Consider the following 21,753-nt stretch of genomic DNA (forward strand, 5'->3'; position numbering starts at 1 on the left):
TACGAGTTGGAGTTTAAAACAAATCAATGTAGTACAGAAAGGTTAATGAATACGAGATGAATACCCTTTTTAAAGAAAAAAAACTGTTAAAACTCAAGTAAAATCTGGAAAGGCTTATGATAAAAGTATGTTTTAAAGAGGGATTAACAAGAAAAAGAGATCTACAAAGGTCGAGCACTGAGCAAATATTACATAACACTTTCTGTCGTCTACTGTGTGTCAATAGGAAACATGGACCTATATATTCTATACTAAAAGGTTCCTTTTCTTTTGTGTTTGACAACCACTGAGGCAAACAATGTTGTAACTGGAGACAATGTAACGACCCTTGTACGCAATCTTCACCTTTTTGGATACTTCCCATTTCCTCATTCATGAGCTAAATAGTTATTTCAGTTTTGTCTTTAAAAATAAACCAACGCTAGTTTGGTTTGTTTCATTGCAGCCATACCTGACACTCACGCCTTGGAGCTGTGGCACAATGGAACAAAAAATCCCTCTTTGAGGCTGGAAATGACTTGAAAGAGCAAAGGTTACTTAAAAAACAGAGAAAGATGAACATTACAGAATGCTGCTCACAAAATGCTTATGAAACTATTTTGTAAACAATTACAGCTTTCAATCATGAAGAATATCTGGTTTTTATTCATACATTATAAATATTCTGGAACAGTAAAAACTCTTTGAATGGGACGCAAAGCTTGTCAGACTTATCAATCAATCAATCAATCAATGTTTATATAGCCCAATATCACAAATGTTACATTTGTCTCAGTGGACTTCACAGTTTGTACAGAATATCACACATATGTATGTATGTATATGTACACCCCAGCGCGTGCACTTCACTCTGCATCAGCCAAACGGCTCGCTGTATCCGCACTGCGAGGGGGACCCAAGTTCCCATCAGCAAATCACGTGGGTTTGCTATCCTGACTCCAAAATGGTGGAATGAGCTCCCCATTGAAATCAGGACAGCAGATAGCTTGCACATCTTCCGGCGCAGACTGAAAACTCATCTCTTTCGACTCCACTTCGAGCGATAGAATTACTAACAAAGAACTGCTAACAAAGCACTTATATACTAATAAAGGACTGGCTTATCTATAGCCAGTTGAGTAGCACTTGAAATGTTTGGCTCTATGAAACCTGATGTACTTATATGATTCTGTTTTCTTCAAGGTTGTATCTTCCTGGTCGAATGTACTTATTGTAAGTTGCTTTGGATAAAAGCGTCAGCTAAATGCAATGTAATGTAATATCAGTATGACAATACGACACCCTCTGTCCTTTGACCCTCACATCGTACAAGGAAAAACTTCTGGAGAAAACCCACAGTTTAAAGGGAAAAATGGGAGAAACCTCAGGGAGAGCAACAGAGGAGGGATCCCTCTCCCAGGATGGACAGACGTGCAATAGATGCCGTGTGTAAATTGAAAAGATAATACATAGGTAGTCCAAATGTTTGGAAATGCATGTGTGTATAATAAGAAGATGAATCCACGAGGATATCCATCCAGGACCTATGATCCAGGACCACAGCCACGACTCGCGATCCAGGGCTCGCGATCCAGGACACAGGACCGCAGCAACAGGATCATCCATGACGCCGGATCCTGGCGTATATAGACACCAAAAACAAAGAAATTTGGGGAAGCTGGGTTAATCGGAACATGAGAGTACACAGGTATAGACAGAGAGAAGGAAGAAGTAAGATGTCCCCCGACAAACTAAGCCTATATCCCCAAAAAGGGGCTGAATCTAATCAGCCCTAACTATAAGCTTTATCAAAAAGGAAGGTCTTAAGTGCACTCTTAAAAACGGATAGGGTGTCTGCCGCCCGAACACAAACTGGAAGCTGATTCCACAAATGTGGAGCTTGATAAGAAAAGGCTCTGGCTCCCATTGTACTTTTAGAGACTCTAGGAACAACCAACAACCCTGCATTCTCGGAACGCAATGCCCTAGTAGGACAGTATGGTATAATGAGTTCTTTAAGGTAAGATGGCGCCTGCCCATTAAGGGCTTTGTAGGCGAGAAGAAGAATTTTAAATCATATCCTGTGTTCTATAGGGAGCCAGTGTAAGGCAGCCAGAACAGGAGTAATGTGGTCCCTTTTCCTAACTCTGGTTAGTACACAAGCTGCAGCATTTTGAATCAGCTGAAGCGACTTGACTGACTTCTTGGTACACCCTGATAATAAAGAGTTACAATAATCCAGCCTTGAAGTAACAAATGCATGGACTAGTTTCTCTGCATCGTTTTGAGGCAAGATATGCCTGATTTTTGCAATGTTACGTAGATGGAAGTAGGCGGTCCTTGAAATTGATTTTATGTGGGCGTTAAAGGATAAATCCTGATCAAATATAACACCAAGATTCCTTACAGTCTCACTGGAGGCCAAATTAATGCCATCCATAACTAGTATATCTTTAGATAATTTGTTTCGTAGATTCTTCGGGCCAAGTACAATAACTTCAGTTTTGGTCGTGTTTAACATCAAAAAGTTTAAGGTCATCCACGTTTTTAAGTCCTTAAGGCAGTCTTGAAATGTATTTAGATGATTAATTTCATCAGGCTTGATTGATAAATATAGTTGAGTATCATCCGCATAACAATGAAAATGTACAGAATGATTCCTTATAATATTGCCTAACGGAAACATATATAATGTGAACAAAATAGGTCCGAGCACTGAGCCCTGTGGCACTCCATGGCTAACTTTGGTTTGCGTGGAAGATTCATCGTTGACACGTACAAACTGAGAGCGTTCAGATAGATAGGACCTAAACTAGCCTAAAGCAGTTCCCTGTATGCCAACTAAGTGCTCTAGTCTTTGCAATAAGATATCATGGTCGATATTATCAAATGCAGCACTGAGATCGAGCAAAACAAGAATAGAGACAAGTCCCTTGTCTGAGGCTATTAGAATGTCATTTGTGACTTTAACCAGAGCTGTCTCTGTGCTATGATGTGTTCTAAAGCCAGACTGAAAATCTTCAAATAAATCATTGTTTTTTAAGTAATCACACAACTGTTTTGCGACTGCTTTCTCAAGAATTTTTGAGAGGAACGGAAGATTAGAAATAGGTCTATAGTTTGCTAAAACCTCTGGATCAAGGTTGTGCTTTTTAAGAAGCGGTTTTATCACTGCTACTTTGAATGATTGTGGAACATAGCCTGATAATAAAGACATATTCATAATATTTAATAAAGAAGTGCTAATTAATGGAAAAACTTCCTTCAACAGCTTAGTTGGAATTGGGTCTAACATACACGTTGATGGTTTAGAAGAGAGAATCATTGAATTTAATTGTTCAAGGTTTATGGCTGAAAAGCATTCTAGTTTACTATCTAGTGTAATATTAGAAATTACGTTTCCGGGAGCTGTTGATAACACTATACTGGTCAAAGGCAAGAGGTCATTCATTTTGTTTCTTAGAGTAACAATTTTATCGTTAAAAAAGCACATAAAATCATTACTACTGAGTGCTATGGGAATAGAAGGCTCAATCGAGCTATGGCTCTCTGTCAGCCTGGCTACAGTGCTGAAAAGAAATCTTGCATTATTCTTATTCTCATCTATTAATGAAGAGTAGTAGGCTGCTCTCGCTTTACGCAGTGCTTTCTTATATTCATTGAGAGTAATATGCCAAATTAAACGAGATTCTTCAAGTTTAGTGGAACGCCATATCCTTTCAAGTTGTCTCGACTTTTGCTTTATTTTTGCGGGTTTCGGCATTATGCCATGGAGCTAATCTATGTTGTTTTATTTTCTTCTTTTTCAAAGGAGCAACAGAGTCTAATTTTATTCGCAGCGCATCTGTAGCACTATCAACAACATGATCAATTTGGGGTGGTGTACATTTTGTATAAGTTTCCTCCCTTACATGCAGACATGCTATCGAGTTAAGTATTGGTGGAATCTCTTCCTTAAATTTGGCTATAGCACTAACAGATGGGTTTCTGCTGCAGGAGCTTTTGACTAATGCTTTGTAGTCTAGTAACAGTACTTCAAAAGTTACTAAGAAATGGTCGGATAAAGCAGGATTATACGGTTCGACTAATAGTTGCTCGATTTCAATACCATAAGTCAGAACAAGGTCTAGAGTGTGATTATAGCAGTGGGTTGGTTTATTTACACTCTGACGAAAACCAACAGAATCTAATATAGAGTTAAATGCAACAGTAAGGCTATTTGTATCATCGTCAATATGAATATTAAAGTCACCTACGATAATTACTTTATCTGTTTTAAGTACCAAAGTTGATAAAAACTCAGAGAATTCTGATAAGAATTCTGAATAAGGACCTGGTGCACGGTACACTGTAACAAATAAGATTGGCTGCAAAGTTTTCCAGGTCGGATGCGTAAGACTAAAAACGAGACTAAAGGAGGTATAATTTAATTTTGGTTTAGTATTGATAAGTAAACTTGAGTCAAAGAGTGTCACATACTCAACACGAACATGCTGTCATCACATGACACACATGGTTTCACACGTTTTTGTGAAGTCACTTTCTATTACCAGGAACCTCAGCCTTACAGATCTATAATAATGGTTACCTTTGGGGTTGATGTCACCTTTCAAAATCCAGCAACAGAGAGGAACACAAATAAAGGAGAGAATTCATACTTTTTACATCCCAATATATCAAGATCTTTTAACTTAGACATGTATTTGTAGTGAGAGGGTCACTTCTAACAAAAAGACCAGCCTTTATTTTTAAAATGATAACAGCACGGTGCATTTCAGTAATTTGTAAACTTGGTTCCCCTTACATATCACATTATTGACACACACTATGATCTCCAAAACAAACTTATGTGTAAATATTATATTGATTATTTGATCATTTACACATGCGTATCTTCAAAAATGTTGAGGTATTCTTTATGCACTTTGACAAACAAAACGACTTTACTATGGCAGTCCTAGATGGCTCCTGGTGAAAGTTGAGGGTAAGAGAGATAAGATTAGAGCCATTTGGAGGTTTAAATAGTCATCCTAAATGACCTGAAGACATCAACAGATACAAGAAGAACAAAACACCAAAAACATTTTCTGTAAAGGAAATGGTGAGTCTGTTGACCAAGCCCATTGTTATTTGCAGGCAAGTATGCACTAGTTCCCAGCAACAATTACCTCTGTGCACAGGAACTTAGGACACGTTTACACAGGTTTACGATTTACGAGAAGGCCTGAAAGTTTGTTTTAAAGCCTTATGACCTTGAAGTGTTCCTGAAACATCTTCTTAGCATAGGAGAGATTCCCTACAGTATGTGTGTGTGCGTGTGCGTGTGTGTGAGTGGGAAACACCTAGGTGTGTTAGTCTAATTACAATCAGCTGTATGTGATTTTGAAAAATGTATTCCAGTTAATGTGTCTGTTTTTCTTCCTCCTTCCTCCTCCTCTCATTACTGGAATCAAGTTTCAAGAAGGCTACTTACATTTCTCAAATACAATCTGTTAGGGAATAATTTGCTTAGGTATTCAACCTTTGACACAGTTCGTCATTTTCTCTTCTCACTATCTCCTTTCCCATGGCATAGGTCTAGGGCCTTGGGTATTGCTGCTATCTCTCTTAAGGAGAGGCAGCTTGGGCGCATTGTTGTTGCCAGTCTATGACAGAGCACAAGCCGCCATGAGGTAGTTTACTGTTCAGGGACGTAGGTTCCCTGGCGCACATTATTTTCTATGGACGAGAGCTCTAGTTAGATTCAGGGTCCATAATTGTTTAGTCTCACTGATGAAGAATGTTGATTATTACACTCGTGACACACCACCTGTCTTGTCAATTTTCCGGCCGTAACTCCAAATAAACCATCAGTGCTTGCCATCAAAGCTCCAGCTCTCCTCGTGTCTCTCTGAGTCCTGTTTCCAATTGCTTCAGAAGTCTCCTCCACACAATCGAATACAGTTTATTTGCAGCTCCATTTCTACACACTTTTAAGTTTAAAGCCAAAATGTTCAAGTTTCAAGTAAAAAACTTTCAACTTTTAAATAAAAAAATTAAATAAAAGGTTGCTCTCCACCAGATTATTGTACACCACTTTAAGAATGCTCTTGCTCAACTTGGAGTTTCCTGAGTAGGTGTAAGCTCTGCATATCTTTTTAAGTATGAAGTGTTGCCATCACATAATCAAATTCCTGATTGGTTGCATTGCAGTGTCTTGATTTACACGGCAGTGCAAAGGGTGCTGTGTTTAGTTTATTTATTAATGCCATTTAAGAGAATATAAACCCATGGGTGTGCCTCATACAAACTAGAAGGAGTTGATGGTGTTTTTAATGTATTTAGAATCAATGTGAGGATGGCAGAGGGAGGGGAAATGATTAAAGCAATTCTTCCAGAAAGGCTTTTACATTTGTCAAAACTACTCCCTGCTTTTATTACATAAGTATGTTGGTCGAATTCCTGACTCTTCTTTTGGCTTGAACCAAATTACCATCTTGAGGTTGCAACAAACAGGAAATGTGACGCTTTACTAATATGTGATATGGTTTGTAAAATTAGTAAAAAGGAAGTTATTATCTCTATGAAAGGATAGGATTATGCTATTAACATCCTTATCCGAACAAGTTCAGCAGGTTTTGTATATTTGTTTGAATATCAGCATTTACTTTATATCTTTGATGTATAAGCAAATGTTACATGGCTTTGAGAATTTTACTAACTTCGTAGATAAACAGCTGTTTTCTTGTTTGCATGTTCTTGTAAATTCATCTTAAAACAGAAACATGACACAACGGTGTTCGAATACTATGAAAACAACATAATTACAGATGGTGATATGAGGTCAGGAAGGGAACTTATGTAATGGTTTGTGGTATTAAAGATTGTCGAGCTGACACAGCCCACAGGGGATTTGACAAAGGGTTTGTGTTGTCATTTAATATTTGAACAGAGTTGGTTATTTATTGAGTGAATTATCCTTTAATACCACATTTACAAATTAGTATTTGTTTGCGTACAGTGGGGTTATGACATGTTTAGACTTCTGTTGTTGCCAGGCGTTTCTTATAAAAACAAACAAGATTACATACATATTTATTATGTCAAATTGCCTGGTTTGACCTTTTTTCAGTTAGGTAAACTATGGTGTCAGCATGCTATTGCACAGTTGATACAAAAGGCTTGATTACTAAACAGGAAAAGCAGACAAGGTCATGGAAACCCGAAAGCTCTAAACCAGGGGTGTCAAACTCAAGGCCCGGGGGCCAAATCCGGCCTGTGACTTCATTTTCTGTGGCCCCACAAGAGCTTGCAAAGAATATAATATGTTTATTATACGGTTACATGATGATTTACAGAAGCACATTGCCCATAAACTACATGTCCCACAATGCACCTCAAATTTAACTTTTTTCTCCGAATTTTACTTTTTTTTCTTCAAAATATGCCTTTTTTCTTTGAATTTGCCTTTTTTTCCAGAATTTGCCATTTTTTTTCAAAATGTCACTTCCTTTTTTCTTCCAGAATTTGGCTTTTCTTTTTAAATCATTTTGTGACATTCTCACTGAAAAGCCTTGCAATTATTTGCCCTAGACTTCTTCTTTCAGAAGTAGTTAATTATGAAGTTATTACCCTATCCAAAAATAATCCAATGCAGAGGCAATAATGTACTATAATACTTTATTTTATATTAAATATTTATAAATGTATTTTTATATAGTCTTAAAGTTATAACCGGCCCTTTGAATGCAACCGTTAATGTGGCCCACGATGAAATTGAGTTTGACACCCCTGCTCTAAACTTAAAACAAGGGACCTATAGGCTACTGATGTTTGAGATTATTTTCGTACGTAACTAAGCACTTGAAAAAATACTTTACTACGATTAAAAGTTCTGTATTCACATTCATAAGTATATACATTTGTGGATATTTTTTTTAAAGAAAATAGATAAGGCAGTAAATTCATTTAAAATATTTTAATAAAAAAGATGAAGAACAACTCTTTAACTGAGTGTGAACACTGGTTCGTGTAGGCTATATGATTATTTTAGGGGGAGTTTTGAGTTTAATATCCAAATATAGGGGAACTGTATAACGTTATCGTTTGTCATGCATGTAAAAAGTAGGTCTGAAAAGACTTCAGCCTACATCTTTTCGGTCAGCATAAACTTGCTTTGGTTAGTCACTACTTTAAAAGTTAATGACTTAATATCGTTTATTTATTTGTGTGTATTTGTGTTGTATACATTGATGTTGTTTTCTTATTGCACGAACAACTTCCCTCTATTTAAATTCAACATAATTACTGTAGGTTTTTCAAAGATATAATGCATCAATTTGTTTGAAAACTGTCTGTTTTCTCATCGATGCTACACTATTGACCTCTGGCGACAACCACGCGTCACTACACTTGAAAATGAAAGTTTTCACTCTAATATCTAAATAGATTTATTTCAAATCAATAATTGAAACTCGATCAACCAACTATGAAGCGCTTCATTCCATTATACTTGAATTTTGTTTATCGCTGCGACTTTAAAGTTTTACACATAAACGATATTAATGGTACAACTTTCCCTTTAAGAAATCAGCGCCCAATCGCGGCGCGTAAACTGAACTGTGTTGTTGTCAGGAACTACCGGCTAATCTAAAGTTGCTAAGCTAACGTTAGCCGACCGGTGGGCTAAAAACACACCATCGTTTGTCTAATTTTACCGTATTCAATAATTACCGTTCAGTCAAACTCGGTTTACGGTCATATCAGTCGCTCTCACCGGCTGTTTGTCTCCGATATCAGGAAAGATGTCTTCTGCCCCGGTAAGTTTGCGTTAGCTGAAGTTGGTTTCTTGTTTGTAGTTTCACTGTCTTTCTTTACTGCTACATGATATGGGAACTCTCAATATCATTGACTATAGCCCTGTGTGCAGGGGTGGAAGACGCACTCAGATCATGTCAGAACAAGTAGAAATATCAGAGAGTCTGTTACAAATAAAAGTCCTGCATTCAAAGTTTTACTCAACAAAAGTAAAACAAAGTATTGACATCAAAACATACTTAAGTACCAAAAGTAAAAGTACTCATTATGCAGATTGTTACTGTTAAATAACAGTGTACGTACTGTTACTTAAGAACAGTACTTGAGTATATCCACTTAGTTACTTTACATCACTTATCAGGCCTAAGTAGGATCCACCTAAAGAATAACAAAAGTACTCATGATAAAGAATAGCTCATTTAAGAATTACAATTATATTAATTAGTGATTCACTACATTACTGTGTACATCTTGTTGCAAGTGGTAAAAGTGGACTAATGAAGGCTTATCCTTATCCATACCAACCAACAAATCATATGTAATGTGTCGAACATTTATTGTCATCCATCTGATGCATGCTAATTGACTGTTAGTGCAATGTACCACATGATTGTAGTAGAGTACAATAATTGTAAAGCATTCCCCTCTGAATTGAGCAAGAGAAGAATACAAAAGTAGCAGAAAATGGAAATATTCAAGTGAAGCTCAAGTACTTTACATGTGTCTTTAAATATGACTTGACAGAACATAATTAGTCACTTCCTATTACTGGAAATGTCAAGTAAAGTTGTGAGTTTTTAAGTTAGAGTAGGGATCTTTATTTGATATGTCTGAAAGTAAATCAGATTACATATGGAAGTCAGTAAATGGATCATTTGAAAGACTAAAGTGCAGTGTTGTTCTTATAATCGCACCCTGTTTAATGCATGGCTTGTATCTTTATAGCTTGCCCACAACCTAACAAATCAATCTTTATGTGTTGAGTAACATTGGGATAAAGAAAAGACCCACTTGTGGAGCAGGTCTTCTTAAGAATGTCCATCAAGGTAACCCTTATTTAGACAATTATATTCACATATTATAATCACAAAAGTGAATTCAATTGTTTAGTAGGGTGGAGGGATCTGGGTATTCTCCTCTTTTAGTCCAGAAAATGTCAATATAACATTTTGAATACCTTTTTAGGGAATGTCTAGTGAATATTTGTCGGATGAAGATCAACATGATATAACTGAATGCTGCTTTTCTCCATCCAATAACTACACCTGCTAATCTCAGTTGACATTGGGCTAGAGGGATCTGACAAGGACATCACAACAAGAGAAGACCTTCGTTAATACGATAGTATATCTTTATTTACAAAAGGTTAAACAAGAAATGCAATTGATACAAAAGTACAAAACGTTAGTAAAAACGTGTAAGATCTCAGCTTGCAATATATAACATCACAAGTTCTTAAAGTCATTTTTTTAACTCTCGACGCCATATTTGTCAAAGTGTCTCATAATGATCCCGAGCTCCAGCTCCACGGTGCCCATGGCTTCGGTGTGCAGCCTGTATCTGTCCGCCCCGCTGTACACCAGGTCCGGGCTGCGGAGCTGCGGTCCTCCGCCGACGAACATTTGGGACAACTGCTCTTGCCAGGAGCCGAGCGGCCTCCAGGTCGCACAGCTTATCCGGTGATGTCCGGGGCTGGACGGGACGTGGCAGTATCCGTAACCGTACAACTGGCAGCGTCCGAAAGAGTCCTGGTGCCAAACCTGGAGATGAAGCTTCGGCCAGCCTTGGAGTCCTTTAGTCGCGTAGTGCACATCGATAGGGTGACTCCAGTACGCCATGTCTCCTGTTTGGGGAATATCCACCTGGGTCTGACCCTCCTTCAGCCCCGAAAGAAGACGCCATGCTCCTCCCGTGTGAACTCCCCATTTACAAAATAAGCTGTTCTGTGGGAAACCACTGGCTCCTACGATTTGGCCTATGATGTGCAGCTCTGCCATGTTACAAATGACCCCGTAAACAAAAACATGAGGCCCCCTGAGTCCTCCACAGCCTCCTCTTGAGTTTAACGGATATCTTACCGGATAGCAACGACTAGCACCACAGCCCCCGTCTCCTTGGTTACTCAGCCTGCTGGAAGGGAGGTTTATTTTACCCAGAGTGAGGTTTCTCAGGCAGCACTTCTTGTCAGACTGTAGACAGGTCCAGTATTTTAAATCGCATTTAGAGACCTAAAGTCCACGATTAGCTCAAGTAGGGCGCGTTTTTCAAACACAATACCAGAAAATAGCTTAAATCATTGGTGGAGATTGTTTGCGATTGTACACATTTGAAAACTGCTGCCTGACAGGTTGCGCGGTGAGCAGCAAGATGTGGCTTTACGCCGCGTTGAAGCGTTTCCTTTTTTGTTGTCGTTTAAAAGATAATATTTATGCATTGAAACAATACATCTAAATTGTTTCATATTCATCCGTCATAAACAATCAGCGAAAAACAACAGTTGACGGCTAAATTCAACTTTATTCCAGGGCCCAGGCCTCAAAAGGAGTGTTTATTTATTGGTTTCTTTGGAATTAAACTGGGTTTAGAGACTACAACAAAGTTAAACCGCACCGTCCAGCGGTTGTAGTAAATATTGCAGAAAATGTACTGGTTTAATAAAAAAGTTCAAAAAAGTGTTTTGACATTTTAATTACTGTAAAACTGTAAACTTCTCTACATTTGCACTCTTTCCTACGTTGTAGTTAAACTGCTGTACCACAATTTCCCAGAATAAAAACAAAAAGTGTCTTAATGTAGGCCTATTATTATGTATTAATGCTTTTATTATCATTATTTGATTTTATAAGATACATTGACATTTAATATTACTGTATAAACAACAGGTGTTACTAATACCATCCTGTATCCCAGTAAGTGTGACAGTAAGCCCGAATGCACAACACCAGAAGCCTGAATCTGAAGTTAATAGTATTCAGCCATCACTCAATGTAATACTAACAGCTACTCCTTTAAAGATGTCTTAAGTTGAAAATGCCTGTGTGTGTGTGTGAACAGACACTTTGCTCTGTGCCCTTTGCTACATAATGTATGTAGCTGTATCTTTATTTAGTTGGTTTTATCTCAAGTTTGAAGTATCATTACAACCATCAGTGGCTCAGTCAGTAGGGCTTGGACTGTGAGCCGTAGGGTCGCCGGTTCAAGTCTCCGACCAGACCTAAATATGGAGTGTGGACTGCTACTTGGAGACACCCCCCTTCCCCCCCCACTCCAATTGCTCCCTGGGCGCTGTACAATAGCTGTCCACTGCTCCTAGTGTGTGCTGTGTGCTCTGCATGTCTGACCATTAAAGAGGGTTTCATCCCTCCGATTCTATCCAACCATAAAAAAGCGTAGACTTAGCTGTACGCCTATCTCTTGATCTATGATTATGTGATTTTTCCCCCCACTACTGTTTAATGTTATTAAGAATACTTTGAAACAAGTCCACAGCATCTTTAATATGTGGCTTGCTTAAATCTGTCTCTCTGTTCCCCATTTAGTCTGACCCAACTCTGGAGAGGCATTTCAAGGGTCACAGGGACAATGTTACAAGTGTGGACTTCAGCTGCAACATGAAACAAATTGGTAACTGCTACTTAATATTACTGTATGTGTTTATGTGTGTTTATCAGTCTGTGGTCAGAGAATATGCTGCCCGTTTTCTGGTTCCTTTCTCTTTCTTTTTTTCATTGTGTGATATGTTTCCTGCATCGTCATCCAAATGTGTTGTTCAGTTTACACACCTGTTCTCCCTCTTCCAGCCACAGGCTCTATGGACTCAAGTGTGATGATCTGGAACATGAAACCTCAGATGAGGGCGTATCGTTTTGATGGACACAAAGATGCTGTCACTTCAGTTCAGTTTTCTCCCTCTGGCCACCTGGTGGCATCTGCCTCCAGAGACAAGACTGTACGTCTTTGGGTGCCCAGCCTGTGAGTTTGAAGTATTCCACCTTTTCTATTAAAGTACATTTCCATCATCTCATTATTTTGTATAGCGTTAGCGATCTACCACAAAGAACAATGATGCTGATTCATAAGAAAAACAAAACGACACAGTTTTACTAAATCCCCTAATTCTGCCAACACACAGAAGAAGTCACACATTTCAGAACACTGACTTGTTTTTAACAGTTGTTTTTTTTAACTTAGAGTTGTCTTGGTGTTTGTGTGTGTGCACAGGAAGGCTGAGTCAACAGCTTTCAAGGCGCACACTGCCACCGTGCGCAGTATAAACTTTTCTGCTGACGGGCAGAATCTGGTCACAGCCTCCGACGACAAGACCATCAAAGTGTGGACTGTCCACAGACAAAAGTTTCTCTTCTCTCTCAACCAGCACATCAACTGGGTCCGCTGTGCCAAGTACGACGAACACACACACACACACACACATTTTGACTTCTTTCTTTCTAAAAGATCATCTTCAATACATTTCTGCAGGTTTTCTCCAGACGATCGTTTGATTGTATCGTCCAGTGATGATAAGACTATAAAGCTGTGGGACAAGAACAGTAGAGAGTGTATTCATTCTTTCTATGAACATGCTGGGTAAGCAATTGAGACCAAAAAAGATATATGAGAAATAAATGTTCTGATGTGTTCGGAAGAAATAATTGTCACATTTTGAAATGTTTAGGTTGATTAACATTTTTAAGCAAAAAAGGTGACGCATCCGATTACCATTTGTTCTCTCAATTCTTTGCACCAAGGCACTGAACACCTACTCATTCATTTAAAATTCTTAAAGCATCAGCCTCTATTGTATAGTGTGTTTACATTGTTTAACCCATTTACAAAGAGCAGAACATCTTCTCTGGTGGGTGTTTCAAAAACCTTATTAAATGAATTAACCTGTTGGATTAATACATTTGAAGTACTGTCAATTCTTGACCAAAGACATCATTTTCTTAAATGTCCTGTTTTTTCTTTCTCCCTAGTTATGCAAATCATGTGGACTTCCATCCCAGTGGAACGTGTATAGCTGCAGCCTGTACTGACAACTCTGTCAAAGTCTGGGACATCAGATCCCATAAGATGCTCCAGCACTACCAAGGTAAAGGCATCTCAACATATATATGAAGGAAGTGTTACATTTTATAATAACGTAATTACCAGATCAAGTTAAAATTGCTACGGTAAACCACAATTTGCTTTCAATCACTGCATATTTGTAGCTTTAATGCCAAGCTAACAAAGACACACATTTATGTAAGCATTTAATGTATTTTTTGGGTCAAGACACTCAGTAAAGCATATGTTGATGCTTAATAGCTATTGTACTAATTGTTTCATATTTAAACACAGGCGTTTTTTTAGGATTTGACGACATTTTGAATCAGTAATACAGTAAATCCACAGCCCAGTGTTGAGAGAAACATGTCTTATATGGAAAACAGTAAACGTCTTGTCATCCAGTCCCTCCCAGAATCAATACAGCTAAAGTAAGGCCTCACTTTTAAACACAGTGAAAAAAACAGCAAACTACTGAAATAACACCAAGTAAAAATGAAGATTTAAAGCTCACGACTAAAGTGGTAATCAAGAATCCTTGCATATTCAATAAGCCGAATGTTGATGCCTCTTTGTCAGTCTGCCTTTCAGTGTGATTGTTCTTATCGGCTCTCTTAAATGGATTTGAGTTGTGAAATCTAATAATGGATAATCACATCTGTGTCTGAGGAGCTGGGGCATGAAGATAAAAGCTTCCCCTCTCCTCTCATTCCTCCTCCTTTCCACAGTGCTTCACTTTACATGCTATAGTAAATCACCAAATACACCAGCCTAGAGTATAACATTGTGGCTAACATGTGGTGTTGTTACTGTTATACCCATGGGAATTATTCGTAATTGGTAATATGTTTAGTTTTCCTTTCTCCTTCTATTGTTTGTCCTTGCTTTTTAATGGCTTTCATTTTATGTTGGTGTATACTTTGCTCTTTATCCCTTCATGAATCTTAGCCATACCCAAAGAAATCACCCTCCTGCTCTCAGTATAGTTTGGTGCAGCTTTTCATCCTGTTGCAGCGAGACCAGAGGCGTCAGTTTAGCTTATGTCATAGCATCTTGTAGCCAGCAGAGGGACCACGTTGCCAGTCAAATGTCTTTTCTCATTCAAGAACCCAGTTACCAGAAGGTGGATTGATTTCAGGTCTGGGGAAGTTTTGATCAGTTGCTTCAGGCTTCTATACTTGACAAATATGCTAATGCAGACCTGATGTTAAGCCATTCTCAAGTAACACAGCAACTGAGGCGTTGTGATATACAGCACCAGTGCACTTCAATTGGATCCAGGAAACAATGTTAGCAAACATCTGGCCAGCTGAAGTGTCCTTGAGCAAGAAACTGAACTCAACAATGCCCCTTAGGTGTTAAAATCACAGCAATGTTCCTCTGAGGTGCAGTTTTAGAGAGAAAAGGGAAAGAAACATACCTTATATAGTATGGATGGACAAGTCATTGTTACTGTCATCATGATTTAATCATGCATTCAATACTCCATTATTTTACAGGCAGAACATTTGAACATTAAAAGCGACACAATACAGTAAAGCCAAATGAACAACAATGGGATGGTATTTGTTGTCTTTAATTCTAGAAGGTTCCACTTCAGTTTGAATTACAGTAACAAAATGTGTGTCCTGTCATTGAGTTTGTATGTGTTTTCCAGTTCACAGCGGTGTGGTGAACAGCTTGTCTTTCCATCCGGCTGGTAATTTCCTCATCACTGCATCCAGTGACTCCACAATGAAGATACTGGACCTTGTAGAGGGCAAGCTACTGTACACACTGCATGGACACCAGGTAGACACACACACACACACACAAACAAACACACACACCGTTTAGATTTCCTACAGGCCTTCCAGTCAGGATCATGATGGGTCATTTCCGTCTGCTGTTGGCGTCTGCATGTGTATGTGTTTGACATCTCTTTTGTCCATTTTTTATTATGACATGCGTGTGAGTGTATTATGGCTTTTTTTGTACATGGTATATTTTATTACTTGCCAGGCGAGCGGACGGCCCACTCATGATGACTCATCTCAGGGTTGTTGGAAGGAAACAGAAGTGTGTTTCTGCCTCCGTTCTGCTTGATCCTGTCCTCCTCATCCTCTCTTCCTCTGTCTCTCTGGTTTCGGTCCTTTCCTTTTTAACTGACTTAAACGTACAATGTGTAAATTCCTGCCACTAGCATTCTATCAAAAACAATAACAAAATACAGTTTGATGGTGTCTTGAAGTTGCGTGGAATCATGGGAGATGTTGTCTTCACCACCTTCGCCGCCATTGCAGTCAAATTCTTCTGGTTATGATGATTCATTGTTCATCGTTCATGAGGGTTTTACTAAGAGCCTAATTATCAGCAGAGGTCTCATCCTCTTCAAAAGAAAGGCACCCAAACAAAAAACACTGGTTAAAAATTCTTCTTTCTCTGACGTGTCTTTGCTGCCTAGAATGTTTGCTCATCTTATTTCTCAGAAGAATATGAGTCCTATGACTATATTCCTTCATCTGGTTCAAATATGCAGTTAAAAACGTCCAAGATCTAAAAAGTATACCAAAACGTGTGGCTTGAAATGAATAAACGTTCAATTTATGAAAGCTTCTTAACTCCACAACACTGAAGCATGCCACGCCATTTAAGCTGAATAAATGAAACCAACCGTTAATCAAAAGTAACTTTACATGTGAAAATAGTTGGAAGCATTTAGGACAATGTAATTAGACAACTCAACAGAATATATAACATTTAGTCGATTTCAAGACCTTTTTAATTTGAAAAGCACCGTCACCATCGTTATCATCCTAACGATGAAGTACAAGTACTCCTTGTACTTCTCTATTAACGCCCATGTCGACAGTCTGGACCAGTCGCTCACTGACTATCTATTTGTTTGAACAGCTGATGGACTGACTTTCTGGCTAGTTGTGGGAATCGGTGGCTTGCCAGTGCCACATGTGGTCCATCTGTTTACCCATCCCTCTGTAGACTTTGCATGCCTCTCCTTTCTTTGTCTTGTCTGTGTCACCCACTGCTTGCCAAGACTCTTTCGTCAAGATAAAAAAAACACCCTTTCCCCTCCTCGCCTCACACCTCCAAATTTGTCTTCTCCTAATCTCTTTCTTCGTTTCTGTTGTTGTTCTTTTTTGGCTCAGTGGTGACGTCGCCAATCTGTTGGTGCTGGGAGCGCTCAGGGTGTTAATTGTCTCTCCAGTCGCTTAGCTCGAGTGTGGGTGTGTAGGTTTACGTGTGTTTATGTGTCGGTTTGTTGATGTATGTGTGTACAGCTATGTGCATGTGCTGTATATGGAAACACATGAAGGCACTGAGGGAGTATGTTTCCTGTTGTTTTCTTCGCCTCAGGGGTTACCTGTGTACCTGGCAGGACAGAATCAGCCTGTTTTAGCTTCATTTGTCTTTCTGTTCTGAGCATATTTGGAGGAGCAGCTGGACACTGAAACAAGAAGAGCTGGTCTACTTTAAAGGCCAGCCAACCCTGAGTGAGCCTGACCCGAAGTAGTTGCTACCTTCAGGGCTAACCCCTTACACTTATATCAGCAGATAGAAAGCAAGACATAGAAACTTATCTTGAGGCAATGTGTGTCTATAGTTTAGTCTGACAAATAAACTATACACACACATTGCACTGCCACGTTTACAGCTATAACGCTACTGCTAACTTTATACTCACAGCTAATGTTAAGCACACAAACTGCCCACTCTTTAGTGAGAGTTATTCTTTAAGTAAGTTCTCTATATAATACGGGTTGAATTGAAAAACATCTTAAGACATTTTTTTCCCCCCAATTCTTAGGACTGGCTTATTTGGTAACCTGAGAACTAGCTTGCAATACACCCCTGTAGATGTATAGTGATATACTTAGCCTATTTTCTCTCCAATGTCCTAATGTGTGACTTTAGCGTGTTAGATAATACTCAATCTGATACTAATGCTTCTGGTCCTTTTTCAATGGAATGCCTGTCCTTCTCTTTACTTCATCATACCTGGAGAAATTCATACTCAAGTCGACGTTTTAATGATTTAAAAGCATTTAAAAGACCACCGCATCATGTTTTATTACGACGCAGACTGAGAAACAGATTCACACTTATTTAAAAAAATTACAGCGACAAAAGTCAACAAGTGCAAGATTATCATTGTTTTTGTCAGTCATGAAATTATGGAGAGCAGCATGTGGAGGCCAGTCAGGTTCGCAGCCTGTGTGTGTGTGCAAGTGCCAGCCTGGCAGCAGGCGTTAGTCAGAGTCGAGACAGAACATGCTGTCTGTCAGGCCGTCGTGTTGCCATAGTGACACTGTCTGCTTCTCTCAGGTGCTTCTGGGAAACCATTCCTCACCCAAACCAGCCTGTCTGGATGCCAGCCGCAGGACACACAGCTCCTCTTTGCTGGCCAGCATCAGTTTATTTTCCTTTCTCTAGTTTGTTCTCTCCTTTTTCTCTCTTTGATCACAGTCAGGGGGCTCAGACTTTTATCGTTAACCCCGTTCTGCATTGTGAGATGGAAAAAAGATAAAAAGGAGTGTGATCTTTGAGTTTTTCAAGCTGTATTCTGTCTGCGCTCCAGGCACACAGGCACACTCACTCACACAGCATGCAACAGTTCTGACACTTGCAGGTGTTCCTTTTTGGCTCTGACCAGGTGTGACCTCACCTCACCTGAGTCTTAGCTTTCTGTTATTGATTGCTCTGCCCCACACACCCACTCCCTCCTACACACACACACACACACACACACACACACACACACACACACACACACACACACACACACACACACACACACACACACACACACACACATGCACATGCAGTAGCTTTTGTTGTCGGCTTTAAGTTTCCTAAATGCTATGAGCTACATACACAAAAACACCTCTCCGGTTCTCTTCTCTTTATCGTACATTTTATAATAACTTCTAACCTAACTGTATTTCGAAGTGTCCATCTGGCTTGTGACATTACGTTGTTCATGTTGTCTGGTCTGTCCGTACCCTTTCTGTGAAAGCCCTAACTCAGGATGCCTGAAAGGAATTACTCCCAATTTGGCACAATCTGTACTTGCACTCAAGGATGAACTGAATAGATTTTGGAGGTCAGAGGACACATTGACCTCACAAAGAATGTTTTTGGTCATTTCTCAAAAATGTATACGCTAATTAAGACAATTTTACACAAATATCTAAAAGGATAAAATGATATATTAATGAAATGTTGGACAGACATGTATGTAAACTGCAGAAATACAATCATAAGGTTCGAACTTCAAAGGTAATGTATGTAAGGTTTGAAGTTTATTGAATGGTCCGAATGCATCACACAGACAGACTTCACTACTTTCACAGGGATTGTTTCATTTCTAAAAGGCTGCAAGTAACTATTATTTTAATTATTGATTTATTTAAATGTGCCCTGCCTAGTGTTTATAAGTATTCTTATTTATAAGTGATTAAAAATGGTTTTTCCAAAGCTCAAGGTAACATTATTAAATGTATTTCCGGACCAACAGTACAAAACCCACAGACAGTATTATTTAAATCATAATATTTGTCTGTTTCTCTTTCCCCTCCATCAGGGTCCAGTGACCTGTGTGGCCTTCTCCAGAACAGGAGAGTATTTCTCCTCTGGAGGTTCTGATGAGCAGGTGATGACCTTTTCTTGATGATCCTTCAAAATCAACCAGTTTTTGTTTAATAAATAGTCTTATTATTTGCTGTCCTTATACAATTAATTACCAAAAGGTTTATTGCCAATTTAGAAAACAGAATGAATGAAAATGAGTTTAGGGGTTGCAGATGTTTTAAAATGATGTTGTATGAGGTGCTATCCATAGTCGGTGTATCACTTACAGCAGAAAGCAAGCCACTAAGCAACGTACTGCTGTGCTGAGGCAGCAGCCAAATATAGCCACCTACAGAAAAGATCAATATTACTTTAAGTGAAGGCTTTTTTAGAATATTTTCTCTACTTTACGTTGCTGTAAGACAGTCCTTTCAGATGAGGTAATGAAGCCCTTATTAACGATCTCTTCAAAGCATCCTGATTACATTGACCAAAAGTAATCATACATAGCACAGGAATTGATGGTCTACTCCAGGGATGTCCAAACTACGGCCCGGGGGCCAAAGCGGCCTGCGGGACATTTTGAATCAGCCCTCAGCTAATTCAAAAAGTATAATGGAGTATGGCCCAAAAATGAAACTTGTGCTTGTCTTGTATTGTACTTCTTAAATATATATGAAAACAGATATTACACTGTGTGAATGTGTTAAGAAGCCCGCTCTTCAAACTAATTCAGTCAATTCAAGTTGAAAACATTTTCTATCAAATCTAAGTTGATAAGAAAAAAGTCCAATAACTTATTTTCATAACAAGCTTGAAATAAACCCTTCCTATTTCCTCTTATGATAAGCAATCTGAGGCTCCTGTTTTAAGGAATGAGCTGCCAACAAAATAAAGTAAACCCTATGGAGAGCTGTGATGTAGGCTGTTGTTTTTCTTAAAGCATATTCAAGTATTAAGCGTAATTTACCTACATTTGATTGATTTCGCTGACTTATAACTTAACTTATGAGGCAGTATACCTCACCTCTAGTGAGTGGCCCAGCCCTTTGTATGTTTTTCTCTATGTGGCCCACTGGGAAAAAAGTTTGGACTGGTCTACTCGATCGGTTAGTTAGTGCTTTTGTATGACTTTGATGATTCTGAACTAACCAAAGTCTGTACACTACTGTCCGACTGCAGTGAAAATATTCTACATTTAGTGTACGCTCAAACTGTTTGCAGCTGCCCCGATCCACAGCAGTACATTGCTTGGCCATACATTCTGTTAGCTTAGCCAACTACTGTAGATAATACACTGACTTTGACTATGCACCTCATTCAACCTCACTTCAAAACGTCTGAATTCTACCTTTTACTTTGACAAAGAGAAAGCAAATCTGTATGTATGTCGTGCATTTCATTATTTGTAAATTAGATTATTGGTTTGTTGACTTTGAATGATTTGAATACATCTTACAGGTAATGGTGTGGAAGAGTAACTTTGACTGCGCTGAAGGCATCGATGACTTCAGGCTACAACATAAAGCTGCTCCCAGCCTGCAGGCAGTAGGCAGCTCCACGGCTCAGCCCCCCCTCACCCCCTCTGAGCACCGCAGCCAGGTGAGATCAGTATGCATGGACTCATTTTCGGCATTAAAAGACATTTCGCTCGACACAATTATAAAAAAAACAATCATAATACATATAATGAAGGTATAGACTGAAAACAATAACTTTAATCATTCAGTTTATCTTATACACTCATAAGTGAAGGTATCCTAATTATTGCACATACATTTGCATGCATGTGTGGCGCCTGGTTGAAAGATAAACATAACACGTGCAGAAATACCCCCGCAATATTTTATGCTGCCAGTGCGGCGGGCTTATTTCCTCGCTGCATATCTTTGCTTTGAAGTCTGCAGTGTGGCCCGAAGCTACATTCATCTCTCGCATGCAGGGCAAGAAATACCCACTTATTTCCACATCTACATTTTGATATTGAGGACGTTTTTTCTGTTTTTCTGACCGCTGGAATTAATGAAATATTAGTCTGATGATTAATCTGATTACTACAGATGAGTTTTGAAATGACGATTAGAAATGATCAACCTGTAAAACGGCAGTAAGAAGTAAGGAAGTATAACTGTGTTCAAACACTGAATACTGCAGTTTTTGTTAAGTCAGTGCTGAAATGAGGCATCGACAAACTAAAAGGAAAGTTTGCAAAGAGACTAATTCCATAAAGTGCATGTTATGCTATGTTACTCCTCACTTGGCTTGTGGTTATATGTGTTTTTCTAAGTCTATACAATCTCATTTGAGCATTTTTATTTTATATATTCATATCTTACTAATATATTATATGCTATAGCAGTA

The 21,753-nt window shown here is 38.8% G+C and overlaps 2 protein-coding genes across 3 annotated transcripts in view; one reads left to right on the plus strand and one right to left on the minus strand.

Annotated features, from left to right (window-relative positions):
- Nucleotides 1–8,572: 8,572 nt before the first annotated feature.
- The window catches only part of poc1a (POC1 centriolar protein A), a 34,253-nt gene continuing 21,072 nt past the window's right edge, over nt 8,573–21,753 (plus strand). Inside the window, exons 1-9 of one of the 2 annotated variants that reach the window (XM_034218361.1) lie at nt 8,573–8,777; nt 12,315–12,399; nt 12,576–12,747; nt 12,997–13,176; nt 13,255–13,362; nt 13,752–13,867; nt 15,482–15,615; nt 19,406–19,474; nt 20,854–20,994. In XM_034218361.1, coding sequence (XP_034074252.1) covers nt 8,763–8,777; nt 12,315–12,399; nt 12,576–12,747; nt 12,997–13,176; nt 13,255–13,362; nt 13,752–13,867; nt 15,482–15,615; nt 19,406–19,474; nt 20,854–20,994 — 1,020 coding nt within the window. In that variant the 5' untranslated portion in view covers nt 8,573–8,762. Of the gene's footprint in view, nt 8,778–12,314; nt 12,400–12,575; nt 12,748–12,996; nt 13,363–13,751; nt 13,868–15,481; nt 15,616–19,405; nt 19,475–20,853; nt 20,995–21,753 lie in introns of both variants that reach the window. The other variant, XM_034218360.1, reaches the window with a different exon arrangement.
- Nucleotides 10,113–10,897, minus strand: b9d2 (B9 domain containing 2). The gene has a single exon (XM_034218362.1). The coding sequence runs from the start codon at nt 10,770–10,772 to the stop codon at nt 10,245–10,247; it is 528 nt and encodes a 175-aa protein (XP_034074253.1). The 5' UTR covers nt 10,773–10,897; the 3' UTR covers nt 10,113–10,244.

Source organism: Gymnodraco acuticeps, unplaced genomic scaffold (assembly GCF_902827175.1).
Source record: "Gymnodraco acuticeps unplaced genomic scaffold, fGymAcu1.1, whole genome shotgun sequence".
NCBI classification, from domain to species: domain Eukaryota; kingdom Metazoa; phylum Chordata; class Actinopteri; order Perciformes; family Bathydraconidae; genus Gymnodraco; species Gymnodraco acuticeps.

Coding starts and splice junctions, on each gene's coding strand:
- b9d2 (XM_034218362.1), bottom strand. CDS start 10,772: ATGGCAGAGCTGCACATCATAGGCCAAATCGTAGGAGCCAGTGGTTTC.